This window comes from Pongo pygmaeus, chromosome 8 (genome assembly GCF_028885625.2).
Source record: "Pongo pygmaeus isolate AG05252 chromosome 8, NHGRI_mPonPyg2-v2.0_pri, whole genome shotgun sequence".
In the NCBI taxonomy this organism is placed as follows: domain Eukaryota; kingdom Metazoa; phylum Chordata; class Mammalia; order Primates; family Hominidae; genus Pongo; species Pongo pygmaeus.
The window spans coordinates 72,857,927-72,876,162 of NC_072381.2; the positions used below are offsets into that span (position 1 = coordinate 72,857,927).

Genomic DNA, 18,236 nt, shown 5'->3' on the forward strand with positions numbered 1-18,236 from the left:
TTTGAGAAGATCTTTAAAATCTATAAACCCTAGCCAGACTAATTAGGGAAAAGAGAAAAAAGACAAATTGCCAATATCCAGGAATAAGAGAGTTGAAATCACTACAGTTCTAGAATAATAAGGGAGTGTTATGAACAACTTTATGTCAATAAGTTTGACAGCTTAGATGAAATTATCAAATTCCTTGAAGGAAAAAACTACCAAAGCTCTCAAGAAGAAATAAGTAGTCTTATATCCATCAAAGAAATTATAGTTTAAAATCTTCCTACAAAGAAGATTTTCCAGGTAGCTTCACTAGTGAATTTTATCAAACTTTTAAAGAAGAAATACCACCAATTCTACAAACTCTTCCAGAAAATTGAAAAGGAAGGAATATTTCCCAGCTAATTCTATGAAGCCAGCATGACTCTGATACCAAAATGAGACAAAGATTTTACAAGAAAACAATCCTCCTAAACGAAGGTGCAAAAATCCGAAACAAAATTTCAACAAACCAAATCCAACAATATATTAAAAGGGTACTATATCATCACTGAATGGGGCTTATTCCAGGAATGCAAGGTTAATTCAGCATGTGAAAATCAATGAAATTCACCATATTCGCAAATTTTAAAATATGCAGAAAAGGCATTTGACAAAACCCAATGTCTAGTCCCAACAAAAATGTTCAGTAAACTAGATATACAAGAGAACTTAGTCAACCTGGATAAAGAATGTACATGAAAAACCTACATCTAACATTATACTTAATGATAAAAGACTGAACACTTTCCCCCTAAGATCAGGACCAAGTCAAGGATGTCTGCTCTGACATTTGCTATGCAACATTGACCAAAACGTAGTGAAAAATCCAGAAGTAAACCTACACATATATGGACAACTGTTTTTCAACAAAGGTGCCAAGGCAATTCAGTGGAAATTCATCCCTGCTTTCAACAGGTGGTGCTGGAGCAATTGGATATGCATGTACAAAACAGATTAACTTTGATGCGTACTTTGTAGCATATTAGAAAATTAACTCAAAATGAATCCTTGACTTAAATGTAAGAGCTTTACATAATTGTAACATAACTATAAAACTCTAAAAGAAAATGTAGGAGAAAACCTTTGTGACCTTGGTTTAGGCAAACATTTCTTAGCTATGACACCAAAAGCATCATGCATGAAAGAAAACATTGATAAATTGGAGTTCATCAAGTTAAAAACTCCTGCTTTTTGGAAAACACCACTAAGAGACTGAAAAGACACACCACAGACTGGGCACGGTGGCTCATGCCTGTAATCCCAGCACTTTAGGAGGCTGAGGTGGGAAGATCCTGAGCCCAGGAGTTCAAGGGCAGCCGGGGCAATGGAGTGAGACCAAATCTCTACATGAAGGAGAGAGAGAGAGAGAGAGAACAAGACAAGCCACAGACTGAAATTTTTCAAATCATACAACTAATCAAGGACCTGTATCAGGAATATACAAAGAGTTGTCAAAATTCAATAATACAAAAACAATCTAATTTTTTAAGAAAATATTTCAAAAGACACTTCAGCAAAGAAATTATGTGGATGGCAAATATGTCTACGAAAAGCACTCAACATGATTAATTATTAAGGAAATGCAAATCAGAACCACAATAAAATATCACCACACACCCATTAGCATGACTAAGAAAAACTGGCCATACCAACTGCTGGCAAGGATGTAGGGAAACCAGAACTCTCGTACGCTGCTGGTGGGGATACAAAATTGTGCAATCACTTTGGAAAATAATTTGGCAGTTTCTTAAAAAGCTAAACATATAGTTCATATAATCCATAAATATCTACTTCTAGATATTTACCCAAGAGAAATAAAAGTATGTGTTTATTTTATAAAGACACATGCACAAGTGTTCATAGCAGCTTTATTTGTAACAACAACAAAAAACTGGAAACACAAACGTCCATCAGTAGGTGAATGGATAAATAAACCATGGTATATCTATACAACAGTATGCTGCTCAGCAATAAAAAGAAATGAACTTCTGGTATATGCTACAAAATGAATGAATCTTGATTACTGAGTGAAAGAAGCCAGACAGAAAGAGTGCATGCTGTATGAGTCCACCTATATAACATTTTAGAAAACACCAAGTAATTTATAGAGACAGAAAGCACAGTTCTGGTTGCTTGAGCATACGGTGTGGATGGTGGGAAGGGCTATAATAAACAGATTACAAAGGGACAAGAGGACATTTTTTAGAGTGATGGATATGTTCATTATCTTGACTGTAGTGATGGTTTCACTGACACATTTGTCAGTTTAAATACACGCAGTTTATTTTATATCCAGTGTACCTCCATAAATTGTTAAAAATATATTTCAAGAATATGGTATTAGACATTTTTATACAAAATCAGTCTTCCTTAATGCATCTTATAAAAAATAATTATATAACAAATAAATCGAAACGCAAAGCCCACAAATCTCCTCAGCTTCACAAATGATGTAGGCTGCACAAATATTATTATTTTCTATGTGTGTCATGGTGTGGGAAAGGACTGGTTTATGGTTCCATCCTTGTGAGACAAGAGGCCAAGATAATGTCATTGGCTTTAAAACACAAAAGGGTGTCACGGCCAGGGAGTCCTCAACCACAGGATGGACAAAGCCCTCTCCAGGTACTCTGCTTCCATCCATTTCATTTTTTTTTTTTTTTTAATACTTTAAGTTCTGGCATACACATGCAGAACGTGCAGGTTTGTTACATAGGTATACACGTGCCATGGTGGTTTGCCGCACCCACCAACCCATCGTCTACATTAGGTATTTCCTCTAATGCTATCCTCCCCCTAGCCCCCCACCCTCTGAAGGGCCCCAGTGTGTGATCTTTCCCTCCCTGTGTCCATGCGTTCTCATTGTTCAACTCCCACTTATGAGTGAGAACATGCGGTGTTTCGTTTTCTGTTCCTGTGTCAGTTTGCCGAGAATGATGGTTTCCAGCTTCATCCATGTCCCTGCAATGAGAACAAAGACACAACGTACCAGAGTCTCTGGGACACAGCAAAAGCAGTGTTTAGAGGGAAATTTATAGCACTAAATGCCCACAAGAGAAAGTGGGAAAGATCTAAAATCGACACTTTAACATCACAATTAAAAGAACTAGAGAAGCAAGAGCAAATTCAAAAGCTAGCAGAAGACAAGAAATAACTAAGATCAGAGCAGAACTGAAGGAGATAAGAGACACAAAAAACCCTTCAAAAAAATCAATGAATCCAGGAGCTGGTGTTTAGAAAAGATTAACAAAATAGACTGCTAGCAAGACTAATAAAGAAGAAAAGAGAAAAGAATCAAATAGACACAATAAAAATTGGTAAAGGGGATATCACCACTGATCCCACAGAAATACAAACTACTTTCAGAGAATACTATAAACACCTCTATGCAAATAAACTAGAAAATCTAGAAGAAATGGATAAATTCCTGGACACATACACCCTCCCAACACTAAACCAGGAAGAAGTCGAATCCCTGAATAGACCAATAACAAGTTCTGAAATTGAGGCAGTAATTAATAGCCTACTAATCAAAAAAAGCCCAGGACCAGACAGATTCACAGCCAAATTCTACCAGAGGTACAAAGAGGAACTCGTACCATTCCTTCTGAAACTATTCCAAACAACAGAAAAAGAGGGACTCTTCCCTAACTGATTTTATGAGGCCAGCATCATCCTGATACCAAAACCTGGCAGAGACACAGCAAAAAAAAAGAAAAGTTCAGGCCAATATCCCTGATGAACAACGATGCAAAAATCCTCAATAAAATACTGGCAAACCAAATCCGGCAGCACATCAAAAAGCTTATCTACCACGATCAAGTTAGCTCATCACTGGGATGCAAGGCTGGTTCAACATACAAAAATCAATCAGCGTAATCCATCACATAAACAGAACCAATGACAAAAACCACATGATTATCTCAATAGATGCAGAAAAAGCCTTCAATAAAATTCAGCATCCCTTCATGCTAAAAACTCTCAATAAACTAGGTATTGATGGAACATATCTCAAAATAATAAGAGCTATTTATGACAAACCTACAGCCAACATCATACTGAATGGGCAAAAGCTGGAAGCATTCCCTTTGAAAACCGGCACAAGACAAGGATGCTCTCTCTCACCACTCCTATTCAACATAGTGTTGGAAGTTCTGGCCAGGGCAATCAGGCAAGAGAAAGAAATAAAGGTATTCAAATAGGAAGAGAGGAAGTCAAATTGTCTCTGTTTGCAGATGACATGATTGTATATTTAGAAAACTCCATCGTCTCAGCCCAAAATCTCCTTAAGCTGATAAGCAACTTCAGCAAAGTCTCAGGATACAAAATCAATGTGCAAAAATCACAAGCATTCCTATAAACCAATAACAGACAGAAAGCCAAATCATGAGTGAACTCCCATTCACAATTGCTATAAAGAGAATAAAATACCGAGGAATACAACTTACAAGGGATGTCAAAGACCTCTTCAAGGAGAACTACAAACTACTGCTCAAGGAAATAAGAGAAGACACAAACAAATGGAAAAACATTCCATGCTCATGGACAGGAAGAATCAATATCGTGAAAATGGCCATACGGCCCAAAGTAATTTATAGATTCAATGCTATCCCCATCAAGCTACCATTGACTTTCTTCACATAATTAGAAAAAACTACTTTAAATTTCATATGGAACAAAAAAAGAGCCTGTATAGCCAAGACAATCCTAAGCAAAAAGAACAAAGCTGGAGGCATCGCGCTTCCTGACTTCAAACTACAGTATAAGGCTACAGTAACCAAAACAGCATGGTACTGATACCAAAACAGATATATAGACCAATAGAACAGAACAGAGGCCTCAGAAATAACACCACACATCTACAATATCTGATCTTTGACAAACCTGCAATGGGGAAAGTATTCCCTATTTAATATTTAATAAATGGTGTAGTGAAAACTGGCTAGCCATATACAGAAAACTGAAACTGGACCCCTTCCTTACACCTTATACAAAAATTAACTCAAGATGGATTAAAGATTTAAACATAGGACCTAAAACCATAAAAACCCTAGAAGAAAACCTAGGCAATACCATTCAGGACATAGGCATGGGCAAAGACTTCATGACTAAAACACCAAAAGCAATGGCAACAAACGCCAAAATTGACAAATGGGATCTGATTAAACTAAAGAGCTTCTGCACAGCAAAAGAAACTATCATCAGAGTGAACAGGCAACCTACAGAATGGGAGAAAATTTTTGCAATCTATCCATCTTACAAAGGGCTAATACCCAGAATTTAAAGGAACTTAAACAAATTTACAAAAAAAAAAAATCAAACAACCCCATCAAAAAGTGGGCGAAGGATATGAACACACACTTCTCAAAAAAATAAGATATTTATGCTTCCATTTCTTGAGAGGTGAGTGACCAAGGTTTGGAAAAGAGGAGATGAGTGTCTGCTGGAGCTTAGCCATCTGTGGCACCAGTGCTGGTCCACACAAGCAGCTGGCCAGGGGTGCAGTGTGAGGTAGAGGGGTGTCTGTAAGTGGTGCTGGAAACAGGGAAGACAAGGGGTCCGGGTTCCGGGTTCCAGGTAATGTGACCTTGGATAAGTGATTCAGACCAGCCTGTCTCCTACGGTGCCTCTGCCATCCTGCTGTCCCTAAAGGCAGCTGCCATCTCCCCTCTGGGCACAAAAGTGGTTCTCAGAACAGCCAGAGCCCCAGGACTACAAGGCCTCCAGCCAGACACAGAGCTTGACCTGGCCTTGTGTCCATTAGGTCAAAGTGGGACAAGACAGAGGCTGCAGCAGTGGCTACAGTGAATATCCCCGGGACAGAGCTTCAGAAGCAGCTGCAGCCTCCACTGGTTTTGCACGCCTAGTACCATGTGTGCACAGGAGGCAACAGAGACAGTACAGCAGAGGGGCTGAGTGGCTCAAGAGATCCTACCTGGGCTCAAGTCATGGCTTTGTCACTTACCAGCTGCCTGCCTGGGCAAGTTACTTAACTGCCCTGTGCCTCAGTTTCCCCACTAATAAAATGGAGATAATAATTACCCTAGTCATGAGGATTAAAGGAGTTAATATCGTTCCTGGCAAAGTATGCTCTCTGGTGTGTTTGTTATTGTTGTGTTATTGCATACTTTAAAATACCCTCCTCCTGCCCCTTCTTACACATGGGTTTAGCACCCATGGCAGACCAAGCATCTGACCACTTAACTTCTGGGTGTATAGACAGTTCCCACCGTTAGAGTTCTTCAGGTTTGGGGCTCTTGCTGCTTTATTTCTTTTTTTTTGAGATGGAGTCTCACTCTGTTGCCCAGGCTGGAGTACAGTGGCATGATCTCAGCTCACCACAACCTCCGCCTCCCAGGTTCAAGCGATTCTCCTGCCTTAGCCTCCTGAGTAGCTGGAACTACAGGCGCGCACCACCATGCCCGGCTAATTTTTGTATTTTTAGTAGAGATGGGGTTTCACTATGTTGGTCAGGCTGGTCTTGAACACCTGACCTCGTGATGGCCCACCTCAGCCTCCCAAAGTGCTGGGGTTACAGGCGTGAGCCACCGTGCCCGGCCTCTTGCTACTTTATTTCTATTGCCCTGGCTACTAAGAGCCTCACAAAAAAATCTAGATCCCATGTCTTGGGGCCCGAAACTTTGGGTGGACTGATCCACGCAAGTCCCGGCATCTCCAGCAGGGGTCGACCGACACCACGCTCTGCATGCGTTGCGCGGCAGCCATTGGGCACACTGAGGGCTGCAGGGAGCGCTGTAGGTGGACCTGTGGGCAACTCCGCTTCTCTGGTCCCCCACCCCGTCCACCCCATTTCCTGGAGGTGGAGCCTCATGCTGTACCTGGCCCAGGCTGTTTCCCTCGGTTCTTGGTAAAATAGGCGTGGTCACCTCCGGCCCTGAGGCTTCCCCCCCCGCCCCCCACCCCCGGCCTGTATCCCAAGCTATGCCAAATCTTCACCCCATGCACCCCCTTCATCCTCGCATCCACAAGGGGTTTCCAAATCCAGGTTGCAGCCTTCCTTACCCCCACCCCAACAAAACAGCACACAGGAAAGGAAAAAAAAAAAAAAAAATCATGTTTTTATTGTTTGATTAACAAACTGGTTGGGGGAAGGGCAAGAATAAGACATGCGGGGAAATACCAGCTTTGATTAGTCAGAAACTCCTGTTATCTGTACAAAAAAATGAATGTTAAAAAAATCACGTAAAAAAACTAGGCTCAAGGAAGCAGCCGCCCTTGCAAGAGGGCTCAAGGCACCTGGGAGGCTGAGAAGAGGCCAACCTGGCCATGGGCGTGGCTGCGGGGACAGCTCTTCCCTCCTGCCTTTCCCCTGATGCCCTTCCCTCCTGCCCCAAGGGGCACACTCCCTCTCCCCGATTACAGGTGCTACAAAACTGCCTTGAATACCACTGGCCAAGGCACTGCCAGAGATGAAATGGGCCCTGATCGGAGCCCCAGGCTCTCCCTCCCCCGCAGCCCAGGCCTGGAGAAGGGAGGGCCTTGTTCCCCAGGCCCCAGGTGGGCACAGATTCCAGAGCTGCCTCGGGGAAGCCTCTTAGGGGAGGCCCAGGCTCCGGCCCCTGGGAGGCAGCAGCCGTGGGACCCACACACAGGCACACACAGCCCTGGCTTTGGTCAATACTGAGTGTGGGCAGAGGGGCCACAGCCCTGTCCAGCCCCATGATGTTGACTGAGAGGTGCTATCCCAGACGGTCCTTGCTGGAGCTGCCATCGCAGGCTGGGCCCTAATTGGGGTAGCACAAGCAGCATCCTGTGCCCGCCGCCTCCACGCTGGGCTTGGCACCGGGCCCCAGGAGCCCATCAGTGACAGAGTGCTCCATGATGATGTCCTCCACCCGGGTGATGTACAGCAGTGTCAGCAGCACCCCCAGGAACTGAGAAGAAGGGGCAGGGCTGGTGAGGGCCTGCTGGGCATCAGGGCAGCCCTCCCTGCAGCTCCCGGGTCCCAGAAACCCAAGCAGCCAGTCCCAAGCCCTCATGGTCCTGTGTGACCTGGGCAACACCCACAGCAGAGACTTCTCCCAGCACCCACACTGCCCAAGAAGCTCCCACCTGGGCCCCCTCTCCCCCTCCCAGGAAATCCCAGAGCTCCTCGCTGTGCCCAATCAGCAAGGGCCCCTCCCTTCTGGGATTCCTGCCTCCACCCCAGCTCTGCCACACACTATCTAGGGGATCTTGACAAGTCACTAAAGCTTGCTGCTCCTCAGTTTCCTCCTCTGTGAAATGGGCATTATAATAGTGCCTCCCTCACAAAAAGAAGTGAAGCAGCAGTGCCTGCGCAGCACTTGGAAGAGCTTCACCACCACTGCTATTGCCATTCGCCCCTCCTTCCAGCCATGCAGCCCTCCCCAGGCAAGTCCTGGACTTCTGTGAAAAAAGCCTCTTCGCTCTTCCCTTCTGCACCTTCTCTGCCCTTCTGCAATCACCAAGTCACACTTTCTCTGAACCCATGGCCTGCCCACCTGGGGGAGCAGGATGCCCAGGAGGATGCCCGCCATGATGGTGTAGTTGTCCATGAACCAGATGATCACGGCGTTGGTGCAGCCCCGCACGTAGATGACATCCTGCACACTGAAACGCTGCATGGGAAGGAGCTGGGTCAGCCCAGCAGAGGACCTCGCCTGGCAAGAGCCACAGCCCCGACTCTGCCATTTACACAAGGTCCAGGCTAGTCCCTCAACCGCTGTGATCCTCAGTTTCCCATATGCAGCATGAGAAGGTGACCCTAGATTCTGATTCTTAATGGACAGTATTGTTCTCCAGAGAGGACTGGGGACACCGTGGTGGCACTTTTGGTTGCCCCAGCAATTGAGGTTGGGGGCTGAGGGACTGCAGAGTTCAGGGTAATCCTACTCCACAAACAATTGCCCTGCCTGTGTGCTTCTCAGATGTCCCTGCATGAAAGCCTCATGGATGTTTTCCATACATGAAAAGCCTATTTATAATTATCCAAGCCAATAGCCCCACTCCAGGTACATATAAAAAACAAAGCAGAGTTGGGCATGGTGGCCTGTGCCTGCAGTCCCAGCTACTATGGAGGCTCAGTTGGGAGGATTTCCTGAGCCTAGGAGTTTGAGGCCAGCCTAGGCAACAGTGAGACCCTGTCTGTCTCTTAAGGGAAAAAAAAAAAAAAAAAAAAAGCATTTCTGCACTGGTTTTAATATGCAAAGATTTTTCCAGTACTACTAGATAAATTAAGGAATGATTACACATTATTTAATTCAGAACTTTATCAAGAATTGTTCACCATTTTTAAAAACCATGCCAATGGCAAAAAAGATGCCCATGGTATGTGAGTCGCCAACACAATGCCCAATATCAGCTGCCCTGTAGCTACTATAGCCTCAGGGATGCCTCACATCAGTGCAGACACCTGACTACACTGTGTCTTCTGCACCCCCCACTGCCTAAGCATTTACATGATGAACTATGTTAAACAGCTGTAAATTGCTGTATTTCATTTCTACTTTATCTCAGATCATTATGTTAATTATATTGGAATTGGGCATGTAGGTAGGTTATCTGTGAATTTCACTTGGGGATAATAAATAGGACATTATCACTGTTTGTTATAAAAATGGCCATTGGTTCTGAGGGGCTGAGAACCACTGCTGGTCTACGGCTCTCAAGCATGTGTCAGAATCACCCACTAGCCCCATCCAAAGAATGTGCATTTCTCACATTCCCAGGGGACGCTGTTGCTGCTGGACTGGGGACCCCACTTTGAAAGCCACTGTTCTGCATGTCAGGTCACCATTCCTTTTAGGTCCCTTCTCAGCACCACCCCTGCTTCTCTCCTAGACCAGGGGTGTTGCCCAGGAAGCCGACCCAGGAGCAACCCCCAGAGGGGGTTACCATCCTCTAGGACTCCTGGGTCCCAGGTGGCCCCAGGGGCAGAGGCAAGCTGGTGCTGAGCATGGCTGGGCACACAGCACGCTGTGGGTACCAGGAAGGGCCGTGGTGGCTTCATGTGGACCAGCCCACAGTAGGTGCTCAGCAAACCCTGACAGGTGGCATCTCCCAGCCTGGGGGAATTCTTGGTTCCCTGAGCCCTTCTGTGTCTGGGTGGGGGTGGAAAACCCCAGCAGTCCTGGCTCTGGGTCACAGCCAGGAATGTTGGAAAATCTCAGTGGCCAGGACCCCGACCTCAATAAACCCCTCCAATCACCGCAGGGTGGAACAGGAAGAGCAACATTTCCAGGGAAAGGCATTTCAAAGACATTACCTCCTTGTCGATAGTTTTGTAGCCACACATGGTGTTGACAACTTCTGTCTGAAATGGAAATGTATAATAGCTAATATTTATAATGGTTCTAACTCAAAAAGGCACTATTATCCTACCCATTTTACAGATGAAAACCGAAGCACAGAGTTGCACTGTCCAGCAGGGATGGAGCTGAGATTCCAACCCAGGCAGTCTGGCTTGAGTCTCCATCATAACCACCTCCTCCTCCAAGAAATGCCCCGTGAAAAAACTGTAGGAATGCAGGTTCCATGACTTTTACATGGGAGAACCACCCCTCCACTAGCAGCAGATCAGGACCCCAGAGAAAGGTGTGCTGCCCAGGCTCCCGGGCTATGACTGCCCCAGAGCACCGCTTTGCTCACACCGTCTCAGAGGTCAGGTTGGGGCTGCACCGTCTCAGAGGTCGGGGTGGGGCTGTTCCTGCGCTGCTGGCTCTTGGGGAGGAAAACCTCAGACTACAGCTGGCACAGGGTCAGCTGTGGTTTACCCGAAGTCCAGGCCAGGGCCCCTGGCCACGCTACCCTGTTCCATAGACCACTGCTTCACCAGCGGAGAGTGCTGCCAAAACTTCCTTCTTGGGAAGAGAGGTGCTCTCCAGAACTCCCGACTACTGATTAATTCAGGCATAGGGAAACCTGTGGTCACGCCCTAGACCTCATCAAACCCCTCCCCAGGCAGGCCCTAACTCACAGGCTGCCGCGGGCACTTCCCATCACCACCTGTGCCGTGCAGGGTCTCCTTCTCCAACCACCAGGGAAGAAAGTGAGACTTCCTGGTCCAGCCCATGACCTCCCCCAGCCCTGCTCCTCTATATCTAAGTGAACGCTGCCATGGGGGATGAGTGCTGCAGGCGCCAGTGATGACTCAGGAGGGCAACAGCAGAGCCCCCAGCATGCCCTCTGGCGTCACATTTCCTGGGTCCAGATCCTGCTCTGCCACTTAGGAGCTGTGACCAACCTTAGGTGGGCTGCTAAGGAACTGGCACGCAGAGGTACTCAATACGTATTTGTTAACTGAGCAAATGAATGAATGAATAGGTTGTGATGATCACAGAACTCACCTCCTAGGGCTGTTTTGGACATAAAGTGAGATACACATATAAAGTGCTTATCATGGGGCTGGGCACATGGAGAAGCACAAGAATGCTGGCTGGCGTGATTTGTTCGCAATTCCAGCCTCTGGAAAGGTAATGGAGGGTGTTTTCTCTCCTTCCAAGAGAGAGGGTTGGGCCTCAGATGTCATCTAGGTCATTCTAAATGTCAGGGCTTGATGTGCAGGCAAGATAACTTCTCTTGATTTAGCTGGTTCTCCAGGTAGCCTCAGTCCCAGCCATGCCCAGTGCCCACTGGGCATTAGTCAGCCAGTGTTTTTGGCCCTTCCAGGCCATAAACACAACCCCTATGGAGAGGGTCAGGCCTGGAGAGCAGGTGCATCGGCACGTGATGGGAGTGAGTGCTTCCCATCTCGTTGGTTCATTCATTCGTTCATTGAACAAATATTAACTAAGCACCTATTGCATGCCAATCCCAGTTCTAGTCACTTGAAATACAGAACAACAAGACAAAGTCCCTGCCTTCATGGAACTTACACTGTAGACAGGGAGATAATGAGCGTAACAAATAGGTAAGCTGCATGGTACGTAGGGAGGTGACAAGAGTGACTTCACTGGGCCAGCTCTGATGACCTTGGGGGATGAGTCTCCTAGCACACAGGCAACTGGCAGAGGCCTCTCTGGCATCTGAGCCCAGAACCCTTCTCCAGGCCCAGGGGGGACTCACCTCACCCTGCCAGGAGAGCCCCCCACCAAGGGGTGAGGGGATACGATGCATCCATAGTCTTTCCAAAAGTAAAGCCTGCCTGGGTTTACCTGCCTGACCATAGAATCGATATTCTGCAAGAGGCTCTGCTGAAGTTCACAGGCCCCAAGACCAGGTTCCATCCTGCACGGGGCCACAGGACAGGAAGTCAGAAGGGGGACTCCTGGGCAGCCAGAAGATCACAGCAACGTTCGTGTGTGCATCCTCTCACCCTGAAAAGACTGAGCAGCTAATGGGGACAGGGAGAGGGGCCTTCACAACAGGCCCCCAAGGGGTAGCCAACAACAAGGGAGGGGAGGTACATGAAAATTGGTCCCAAGAGCTCAGCAGGCACAGCAGTCTGGAGCCATTTAATGTAGAAGCACTCTGCCCTCTGCACCAACATCTCCCAGGGATATATCCTGGTATAACCAGATTTTACAGCCCTTTGTGAACTTCTATGGCTCAAATCCTCTATTGGAAGCTCACATAAGACATTTCTTTTAAAGCTGAGTGTTAGGGAAAAAGTTACTTTCCCTGAAGAACTGGTATGTTCTGCTCAACAGTAACAATGTAGCAGACCATGTCTCCCTTTTCCTTTTGGTTGCCAGGAAACTCTAAGCCAGTGGTCTCCAACCTTTCTGGCACCAGAGACTGGTTTCAAGGAAAACAATTTTTCCACAGGATGGGGTGCGGGGGGTGGGGGGTGATGGTATCGGGATGAAACCGTTCCATCTCAGATCATCAGGCATTAGTTTGATTCTCATAAGGAGCACGCAGCCTAGGTCCCTTGCATGCACATTTTAAAATAGGGTTCATGCTATGAGACTCTAATGCTGCTGCTGATGTGACAGGAGGTGGAGCTCAGGTGGTAATGTTCCCTCACCCTCTGCTCACCTCCTGTTGTGTGACCTGGTTCCTAACAAGCCACTGACCAGTACTGGTTCATGGCCCGGAGGTGGCGGAGCCCTGCTCCAAGCCACCAGACACGAGGCTCAGCTCCTTTTCAGTGAGTCCATGAGGTCCTGAGGCTTAGATAGCAGGATTTTATATTTTTCTCCATCATCTAGGCCTCCTATCTGAGAATACAATTTCCACAGTCCTGATTTTTAATGCTATTTTAGTTTTTTACACTACATATTTCCTGTGTACTCATTCAAATCCCAGGTTGAATAGTACAGTGTAAAATAAATAGATCTGGACACAAATCAACCAGTTCTATGGAGGAAGGGAACGCCCTGTTTCACATTTAGAGAAAATCATCCAGGTGTGGTGGCACAGGGAGAATCAATGGTCATGTGTAACACAGGGTCAGATAACCCCGGCCAGGGGAAGGCTCCTCCCTACCTCGGTGCTCTCATTCAGATGCTGTCTTTAGATTCTATCCTCTCTGCAGATGATGTCTGTGTTTACACCCCTAGCCTAGTCGTTCCCAGAACTCCAGACTCCTATATCCAACCGCATCTTTGACATCCCTGCTGGGATGCTGAACAGGCTCTCAAACCCCCCATGTCCACGGTGAGCTCCTGGTCACCCAACCTGCCTCCTTGCAGTCCTCCCCTCTCAGGCAGTGGCAGCCCCGTCTTTCCTGTGGCTCAGACCAAAACCTGGGTATCCTCCTTGATTTCTCTTTCATTCATCGCCCACATCTGCTATGCCAGCAAATCCTGTAGGCTTACTTGCAAAATACAGCCAGAATGTCACCACGGTTTGCCACTTCCACCACCACCACCACCCAGCTCCAAGCATCTGTCTTCTCCTCCCTGGTGCAGGGATGCTGTGGGGAGCCCTTAGCTGTCAGCCCCCTGCAGTAACTACTTCATGTGATCATTAATTTTGTATGTCAACATGACCGGGCCATGGGATACCCAGATATTTGGCCAGACATTATCCTGGGTGTCTCTGCGGGGGTGTTTCTGCATGAGGCTAATGTTTAAATCAGCAGACTAAGTAAAGCAGATGGCCCTGTCCAAGGGGGAGAGGTCTTATCTGATCGGTGAAGGCCTGAACAGAACAAAAGACTGCCCTCTCCTCAGTGACCATAAGAGAATTCTCCCTGCTTGGCTACCTTCGGGCTTGAACTGAAATGCTGGCTCTTCCTAGGTTTGAAGCCTGACCAACCTTTGAATGGGAACTCCACCCTCAGCTCTCCTGGGTCTCCAGCCTGCCGACTCACCCTGCAGATCTTGGGACTTGCCCGCCTCCATAATTACACAAGCCAATTCCTTATCATCAATCAATCCCTCTCTTTCCTCTTGCTATATTAGTCTGTTCTTGGCTGAACAGAGCCAGCAAGTCCCTTCTTGGGCAGACCACTGGACTCATGCAATGCCTGGTCAATGTGGGTGGGATTGTGAAGGCCTGGCCCCCTCACCCCAGTAGGGGACAACTCTGAAGGGCTGTCCTCGTAGATGTGGCTGAGGCCTCCAGCCGAACTGAGCTGAGGCTGCATCACTGCTCAACTCCCTTCATTGCCCAATCCCGCTTCTGGCTCCCGCTTCCACAGGTGTTGATCCAAGAGCACCTTCCTGGACAAGATGACCTGTGACCCCTGGATCACTGCATATCAGCCCCTAACTCTATCCCTGCATCTAGCATGTCCCTCACAACAGCCAGACTGATTCTTGTAAAACCAAGTCAGAGTGCCACTCTTCCATGCAGCCCTGTATGGTCCATCACTCAAGGGCGCCCCACAGTCCTGCCTGTGGCCTTCGGGGTACCCATGACCTCCCTGACTCCACCTCCTACCATCCTCCCCTGTGCTCCCTCTGCTCCAGCCACTCCATGCATTTCTCAGACGCCCTGGGGTGATTCCCACCTGGGGCCTTTGCACAGCTGTTCTTGCTGCCAGGAATGCCCCTCCCCCAGACACCTTCCTCACTTTCTTCAGAGCTTCACCCAGATCCCACCTTTCTCAGTATCCCAAACTGCAATCCTCCATGCCCTACTTTCTTTTTCTACTTAGCATTTATGACCCTCTATCTTTTACTTATTTTGTCAGTTTTCTCCACTAGGATGTCACCTCCATGCGGGCAGAGACTTTGTTTGCTACGCCCCCAGAACCTGGAAATGTGTCTGGCATAGAGTAGGTTCACAGCCAATATTTGTTGAATGAATGAATGAATACAAGTTCGGCTTCCACATCTCAGCTTAGGTATTCAGATGCTGCTGCCCTGGGTGATGAGGTTCAGGATCAACCCATGCAGGCCTCTCTGGAAACTCTGCTCCTCCTCAGCACCCCACTTCCCAGAGAACTACCCTAAAATGGCAGCTAACATTTCCAAACAAAGCTTCCCTCCTGGCCCGGCCTTTTTTAGAGCTAGTGCACTTGGCACTGGCTCTCTGACTCATGGGCGAGGCCCCCACCCGCAGCTGCTTGGTTTACAGAATCCGGCAGTGGGCACAGAATGGTGGCGATGTCAGGAGAGAAACTTTCCATGACTATCTGGGCCATGAGTAATTGCAAAGCTCTCCACCTCGTTCCAATCCTGAAACAGTTTCTGGACACATTTGTCAAACACAAGGACTGATGAAGCCTTTCACTTAAGCGCTGACTACACAAGACATCATCCCAAATGACCAAGGTGACAGAGCCGAGAGGATTGTGCTGGGGAGAGGAAGAGGCTGGCATTTACGTCACCAGACCCTCTTCCAAGTACTCTGCTGCTGATGATCACCTGGACCTCAAGGCCAAAGACCAATGGAGATGCCCAAGGTGCAGGTCCTGCCTGCCTCCACTAATGCTGCAGAGCCAGCTACCCCCGCTAAGCTCCCCTGGCCTGGGCACCTCTCCTTCCTGCCCTCACCTGGCCTGCACAGTTCTCCAGAGTGTAGCTCAGGCAACAGCTGCCTGCACTTCATCCCAGCCCTGCCAACCTTGGGCAAGACACCCAGCCTTTGGGTGCCTCAATTTCCTCATCTGTAAAGTGGGTAAAATAACAGTACGTGCCTCACAGGGTTGTCGTGAATAGTCAATGAGTAAATACCACCAAAGTGCCCAGAGCAGGCCTGCACAAGGTAGGTGCTCAATAGATGTTAACCAACACCACTAAGAAAGACGTGGTCTCCCTACCCCCGACCCCTAGAAGCTCCACTTTCAGGAGCCCTTGAGAATCAGGAAAGCCTCTGCTCTGCCACCAACTGCTACTTCCCTGCCATCCACCCACACCACCCATCTTCAAGTTGGGAAGAGAGACAAGAGAAGATTTGTACCATCTGGGGTCCCCGACAGCCCCCCAGCCCCCACAGGAGCAGTGTCTACCGTGTTCCTGATGCAGCAGGTGTAGGGCACCCCACAGGCCAGGGGTCCAGGGGCACTGCAGTCGTGGTACTGATTCTTGCTCCAATCTCGGTAATCCTCCCCGCCACAGCACTTGAACTGAGGGAAGCAAGCAGGAAAGAGGAGCTGCCGTCATCGCCCAGGCCCTGCTCAGACAACAGGAAGGGGCCCTGTCAGGAGACGGACGCAGTTTATTATGTGGGTCACCCTGGGGCAGGGAGAGGCTGTACACTTTCAAGTCAGAGCTGTCAAAGTGTGGCATGGCTGCCTAGAGGGTAGTGAACCCCCTGTCACTGGAGAGGTATGGAAGCCAAGGCTGGGCTGCCTCTTGGTGGGATATCAGGGTAGTGACTAGGCACTGGGAGGAAAGGTCCTTCCTTGACAACTGGCCTTCACTTTCTTCATCTTTGTGTCCCCAAATGCAGGTGCTAGGCTGGAAAAGATGGCCCTTAAAGTCCCAGAGACCAAGCATGATTCTGTGAAAGTCCCTGCACCTCAACCGACCTTTGCACCCGCCCTAGGAGCCACCCCATCCAGCTCAGCTGGCCCTGCCCTTAGCAAGGAGAGCACCCGCACCTCACAACCTGCCTGGAGCTCTCCCCTTAGCTGAGCCCCTCCCTGCCTCCCCTCCCCGCTCCTGTAGGAAGTAGTTAGTAACCCTCCTGATGGCTGGTATGTGCCTGGGCACTGTCTTGGCGTTGTCCTGGGCACTGGAGAGACAGGGTGAGCAAAAGCAACGCAGCCCCTGCTCAGGTGGAACACATTCCAGTAGAGAGACAGAGAGTGAGCACTGGATGGAAAGGTGCTGTGCACCCCGGAAATGAAGAAATCGGGGAAGAGTGGGGAGGGGCAGCTCTAGGTTGGCAGGTCATGAAAGAGCTCTTTGTAGAGAGGATATTTCATCTGAAACATGGAAACAGAAAGAAGCCAGCCGACCCATGCAAAGGCCCCACGCAGAAACAAGCTTGTATTTCAGCAGCAGGTGCGGAGGCCAGCAAGCCTGGAACAGAGAGAGTGCAGAGCATGAGGCTGAAAGGGCGGCACAGGCTGGACCATGCAAAGCTTTGCCAGCCAGCTGAAGCAGGGAGCTGGGACTGGAGGGCTCAACCAGGGCTGCGGTACACGTCCTGGTAGCCAGACACCTTTCAGAGTCCCCACAGTGCCCCTTAAGCCATCAGGTTTTGGGACCTGGAACTGTCTTTCTGCAATGTAGTTCAAAGGGCATTTGCTTTGCAATGGAACAGACCCAAGGTCAAATCCTCAGACCACCACTCCCTGCTGTGCAGCCTCAGGCAAGTTGGTCAGCCTCTCTGAGCCTCAGATGGTTGTCTGTAAAGCAAGAATAAGGATGGCAGCTCTGCACAGCTGAGCTGTGATTACATAGAGTGCCATGCATGAAGCACTCAGCACTGGACCTGGCACCAAGCAAGCGCCCATTCAGCATTAATCACCTCCTACCTCTACCCCAGGAGAAATGAAATCCCCAAGCCAGCTAAAGGCTGGTTCCAATAAAAACATCTCACTCCACCCGGAGCAGAAGTCAGCTCTCCCAGCCCAAGCTGGCAGGCACGTCCCTGGCAGAAAAAGGCCTTCCAGAGGCTGCACCTGTTGTGACTGAAGAGAAAGTCTGGGCCAAGGGAGCGGCCACAGCCAAGTGGCCCTGCATGTGGGGAGAGGCTACTCCCCACTGAGAGCTGGCACAGGGGTCCAGGCCAGCTGAGGCCCCCAAGATTATGTCCCAGGAAGTGCCGTCCCAGCTGAGTGGGCTTGCAGCCCTCACTCTGCTTGTCCTCACCCAGGAGAACATACCAATGATCCCCGCAACTGGCACTGTGGTCTCACCCTGTGCCTGGCACTGTTCTAAGCACGT

At 48.4% G+C, this 18,236-nt stretch overlaps 1 protein-coding gene across 2 annotated transcripts in view; it reads right to left on the reverse strand.

Annotated features, from left to right (window-relative positions):
* Positions 1-7,084: 7,084 nt before the first annotated feature.
* The window catches only part of TSPAN15 (tetraspanin 15), a 56,536-nt gene continuing 45,384 nt past the window's right edge, over positions 7,085-18,236 (reverse strand). For both annotated transcript variants that reach the window (XM_054435768.2, XM_054435769.2), the window contains 4 exons: positions 16,349-16,465; positions 10,271-10,318; positions 8,508-8,624; positions 7,085-7,919 (listed from right to left, as the gene is read on the reverse strand). In XM_054435768.2, the coding sequence (XP_054291743.1) occupies positions 7,770-7,919; positions 8,508-8,624; positions 10,271-10,318; positions 16,349-16,465 (432 nt within the window). In that variant the 3' untranslated portion in view covers positions 7,085-7,769. The remainder of the gene's footprint in view (positions 7,920-8,507; positions 8,625-10,270; positions 10,319-16,348; positions 16,466-18,236) is intronic.